General features: G+C 66.2%; 1 protein-coding gene across 1 annotated transcript; it reads left to right on the forward strand.

The window, feature by feature from the left end:
* The first annotated feature begins 266 nt into the window (after positions 1-266).
* On the forward strand, positions 267-4,864 carry CBX4 (chromobox 4). The gene is made up of 5 exons (XM_074160093.1): positions 267-450; positions 583-626; positions 1,456-1,521; positions 2,290-2,356; positions 2,911-4,864. The coding sequence occupies exons 1-5, from the start codon at positions 382-384 to the stop codon at positions 4,237-4,239; spliced, it is 1,575 nt and encodes a 524-aa protein (XP_074016194.1). The 5' UTR covers positions 267-381; the 3' UTR covers positions 4,240-4,864.
* The last annotated feature ends 371 nt before the right edge of the window (positions 4,865-5,235 follow it).

Here is a 5,235-nt window from a genome sequence, read left to right on the forward strand (position 1 = left end):
CACGGGTGGCGGCACCTGCCCCGCGGGCGCCGCCGTGGGGGCCGTGCTGAGTCACGCGTGGGGCGGGGGCCGGGCTGCCCGCGGCCCCCCCCCCCCCCCCCAAACCTCCCGCCCCTGCCCGGCCCCCGCCCGCCCCCTCCCCGCCTCGCTCCCCGGCAGGGCTGCGCCAATCCCCCGGCCCCGCCGTTGACGGGCAGCCGGGCCCGGGAGGCGCCGCCTCCCTGACGTCTCGCTCCGGGATTTGCACGGGTGGCGGTGCCGCGGCGGCCGGGGCTCAGTGTCTGTCGGGTCGGCGGCGGGAGCTGCCGGAGCCCGAGCCCGAGCCCGGCTGAAGCGGCGGCCGCGGACGCCCGGCCCGGCCCGGCCCCTCCCGGCTGCAGCATGGAGCTGCCGGCGGTGGGGGAGCACGTCTTCGCGGTGGAGAGCATCGAGAAGAAGCGGATCCGAAAGGTGAGGAGGGCGGAGGGGGTGTGGGGAGGGGGGGGGGGGGGGGAGGCGGCGGCGGCGGTGGCGGTGGCGGGGGGCGACCGGGCGGGCGGCGGGTCCAGCTGACGCCGTGTCTTTGCCTCCCGCGCTCCGCAGGGCAGAGTCGAGTACCTGGTGAAATGGAGGGGATGGTCGCCCAAGTGAGTACCGAGCGGGGATGGGGATGGGGATGGGGATGGGGCGGCCCCGGTGGCGGGGCTCCGGTGGCCCCGGGAAAGGGCCCCGGCCGGGGGCGGGAGGGCGGTGAGAAGCGGCGGCGGGGCCCGGCGGTGGCGGCGGCGGCGGCGGTGGTGGCGGCGGGGGGGGAAGGCGAGCGAGGCGGGCAGGCGGCGGCTGATGTGCACCAGAAAATGGCTCCTTCCCCCTTTCCCTCCTCGGGAGCCGGGCTCCATATTGCAGAACCGAGCGGAGGGGAGGTGGGGGGGGGGGCGTGGGGGGAAAATGAAGGGAGGAGGGGGGGGGGGGGAAATAACCGCAAAAATAACCCGCGCCGCCCCGCAGCCCCCGAGAGCCGCCCGCGGAGGCGGAGGCACTGGCCGCGGAGCGGGAGCGGCCGCTGCGGGCTGCGGAGTATTTGGGGTTTGCATGACAGTGCCGGCGGGGGGAGGCCGGTGAGGGGAGGGGGGGTGTCCGCGGCGCTGTTCCGGACTAAGCGACCGGGTCCCTCCTCCGCCCGGCGGCCGCTTTCCTGGGTCCGGGATTTGGAAAATTTCATCATGACATGCCTAGAATTCCTCCGGAATAATAACTGCGCTAAATAAACAGTTCCGTCCCCGTGCGCGCCCCCCGCACCCCACCACCACCACCACCCCCCCCTTCTTGCCCGCCCATCCCCCTTCCCCCGGGACCCGAGCCCCGCACGTCCTTTCCCAGGCGGGCCCGGTGCTGCGGGGCAACCCTGCCCGGGACCCCGGCCCCTTTCCCGGCGGGGCCCCGCGGCTGACGGCCGCTCTCCTCCCCTCTCGCAAGATATAACACGTGGGAGCCGGAGGAGAATATCCTGGACCCCCGGCTGCTCATCGCCTTCCAGAACAGGTGAGCGGCGGGGGGAGGATGGGGGGGGGCACCGGGAGGGGCGGCGGGCACCGGCACCCGCTTCGGCAATTGCAGATGCGTCACGGGGCCGGGGGCCGCGGCGGGGGCGGGAGGCGCGGGACGGGCCCGGTCGGGGAAGGAGATGGGGGGGGGGGGGGGGGGGGGGTAGGGAAGGAGGGGGGGGGGGGGGGCGCGGCCCCGGCGGGGCGGGCGGTGCGGGGCCGCCGGGCGACGCCTCCGGTTCAAGGTCCCCCGCGCCGCGCTCCCCCCACGCCGCGCCCGGCGCCGCTGCCGGCCCGGGGATTCGATGGCTGGGAGCGGAGGAGGCGGCGCTGCTGCTGCTGCTGCGCCTGGACGGGCTTTTGCTTCTTTTTTTTTTTTTTTTTCTTTTTTTTTTTTTGCTTCTTTTTTTTTTTTCTTTTTTTTTTTCTTTTTTTTTTTTTTTCCTTTCCTTGCATTTATTTCCTGTAGTATTTTGGCGCAAACTGTAAACTTCAGCCCCTCGCTGCAGCAGGGGGAGGCGGGGGAGCGGGGAAGTCGTTTCGCCAGGCGCCTGTAGCCTCGGCCAACCGGCCGTGCCCCCAGAGCCCCCCCCCCCCCCCCCTACATCCTGCGGGACCCCGGCTCCCCTCACAGCACCTCTCTACACCCCCCCCGTGTAGGGTCAGTGGCACCGCAGGAGCTGCCGTGCATGGGGCGCAGGGAGGGGTGCACCCCGGGGTTCCGCGTGCCGCTGCGGGGCCTCGCCGTGACTCCGTGTTCCCGCAGGGAGCGGCAGGAGCAGCTGATGGGATACCGCAAACGGGGGCCCAAGCCGAAGCCGCTGGTCGTGCAGGTAAATGCGCGGTGGAACCCAGCCCCGCGCCGCCCGGGCGGCCTGTTTGCGGCACGGCCCCCTCCCCCGGGAGCCCCTTTCAGCGGGTTTCATCATGCTGAGGAGCTGTGTGCGCAGCCGGGGCACCTCGCGATGCCCGGGGGACCCCCGGGCCCCAGCGCTGAGCTCATCAGGCGGCCCCAGCCCCCCCTTCCTCCTCCCTCACACACACACATACCCCCCCCCAATGCTTGTGGGGCAGACCCGCTGTGCCCGCGGCCCGGCGGCATTAGCAGGCTGCTCGCAAGCTCGGCGGCCGCGGTCCTGCTTGGCCCCTGTTCCCAGACAGCTGATTGAAGGGTGCTTTTCTTCTTTTCATTGCTTCATTAATCCGGAGCAATGCGCAGCCTGTAAGTTGGAGTGGGCTGGGGCTGCCTGCTGGAGGACGCGGCACCCTGCGATGCAGCGTCCCGTAACGAGAGCCGCCGGAGGGGCGGGGGTTTCACCCGAGCCTTCGGCACCTGCCGGAGCACCGGCACCTCCTTCTCACCGCCGCCTCTGGCTTTGTGTTGCAGCTTCCCTCCTTCGCCCGCCGCTCGAACATCCTTACGGGGCTGCAGGACCCTGCCGTGGACAACAGGCCAAAGCTGGATCTCGGCTCCTCCGGCAAGAGCCAGCAGCACCAGTATGAACTCAACAGCAAGAAGCATCACCAGTACCAGCCCAACGGCAAGGAGAGCGGCATGAAGCACCAGTCCCACAGCAAAGGGAAGTATTACTACCAGCTGAACAGCAAGAAGCACCACCACTACCAGCCGGACCCCAAGATGTACGAGCCCCACTACCAGCCCAGCAGCAAGGAGCCGCAGAGCCAGGCCTGCTTGGACAGTAACAAGAGCCCCCTGGTCGCCCACCCAGACAAGTGGGCTCATGGCCCGGCCAAAAACCTACTGGGCCCAGTCAAGAACCTCGCTGCAGAGAGCAAGAACGGGGCTGAGAAGAACCTGTCCAGTGGTACCGGGCCTCCCCCCAGGGACAGGGTGACCAGTAATGGCCTCGGGGGCAAGATGAAGATCGTCAAGAACAAAAACAAGAACGGGCGCATTGTGATCGTCATGAGCAAGTACATGGAGAACGGGATGCAGGCGGTGAAGATCAAGTCCGGGGAGCCGCCCCGGAAGCGGGCTGCAGAGGAGAGGACTCCTAAGAAGGGTGGGGAGGAGAAGCTGGAGGCTTGGAGGAAGCCGGGGGAGGAGAGGGTGGTGGGCAGCAACGCCCTGAGCAAAGCAGAGGGCGAGGGCCGGCAGCCCCCTGCGGAGCTGGAGGAAAGTCCCCGAAAGACTCCGCTGGCCAAGGAGCTGCCGCTGCCTCCGGAGCAGCCCCTGCAGCTCACCACCAAGCCGGACCTCGTGCCCTGGTCCCTGAGCCCCGTCTGCGAGCACAGCCCTTCCTCCATGGGACTGAACCTCTCCAGCCCCGGCTCGCGGAAGCGCTGCCTGTCGGAGCCGCAGGCGGAGCGGGAGCCGGGCAAGAAGCGCTTGACCTCCCGCAGCATCAGTGCCCCCACCTGCCTCAGCCCCCCGGCCCCGGAGCGGCCGGAGCCTCCCACGCAGCCGGAGGTCATCCTGCTGGATTCGGACCTGGATGAGCCCATAGACTTGCGCTGCGTCAAACCGCGGGCGGAGGGCGAGCTGGCCCTGGCGCAGGTGAAGCCGGAGGTGCCGCCGCCACCGGCCGAGAACCCGGCCACGGAGCCTCCGCAGCCCCAGGAGGCTGCGGAGGAGGAGGAGGAGGAGGAGGCCGAGTCCCTGCAGGAATTCAAGCCCTTCTTTGGGAATATAATTATCACAGACGTGACCGCAAACTGCCTGACCGTGACCTTCAAGGAGTACGTGACGGTGTGAGGTGGGACGGCGGCTGCTCCCCGTGGGAGCTGCCTGCCCATCCCGGGGCCGCCGGCCCCCACGGCCTCCCTCTAAGGTACTGGTGCCCCTTCCCCGGAGCCCGCGTGCCCCCTGCCCGCGCTGTGGTGGCCGAGCCTCCGCCGAGGGGATGCTGGGACAGGGCCGGGCACAGTGGCCATCCCTGCCACGCGGGGTGTCCTTGCTGCTGCTCCCACCCCACGGTCGGGGGCTGCCCCCGGGACCTGCGGGGGCTGGGACAGGCGAGGACGGGACCTGCCAGTTACTCAGAGTTATAGTATTATATTTTAACAGTGCTAACTTGTCGAGTGATTCTTGCTCCCGTTTGTACGTGGTGTTATTGAAATGTATTGTTTGAGCTGAAAGCTGGTCGTTCTCCGGCCACGCTAATATATTTATTTGTAGGTATTTATATAATGAAATATAAAGCCTAGATTTATGGAGTCCCTAGATCACCTTATAAACTATATCAAACGAATATTTTCTGTTCTCCTTTTTAACCATTCAGCATTTGTTAGTCTCGTCCCCTTGCCCTCCTTATGACCCGCAGGACCATCCCCGGTATATATTTTTTGATACTGTACACATGTGGTGTTTCTATGTGCGGAAAAAAAAAGAAAAAAAAATCGTTATCTAAAGCTAAACAAGCTATTATAGAAATTGCTGCTATTAGAAATGTCTAAACTATAAGCTTCCAATTATTAATTGCTTGAATGTAAATATTAAATGGAGATGTTGAAAGTGCATTTGATGTTCTGCAGCTAGTGTAGATCGGATTGCAAAGCCCGGCTGCTGGGAGGTGGAGCGCGCGCGCTGCCAGCGGCGCTTCCTGCTCCGAGGGCTGTGTCACGGGGTGGGGGGGGGAAGAAATGTATCATGCAATCATCGCAAAGGACTATAAACCTTTACAAAAACTTAACCAGGATCTGGAGTGCGTTTGTTACTGCATACGGTCGGCCCGGAGGTGTCCTGGTGCGG

The sequence above is a fragment of the Numenius arquata genome, chromosome 17 (assembly GCF_964106895.1).
Source record: "Numenius arquata chromosome 17, bNumArq3.hap1.1, whole genome shotgun sequence".
NCBI classification, from domain to species: Eukaryota; Metazoa; Chordata; class Aves; order Charadriiformes; family Scolopacidae; genus Numenius; species Numenius arquata.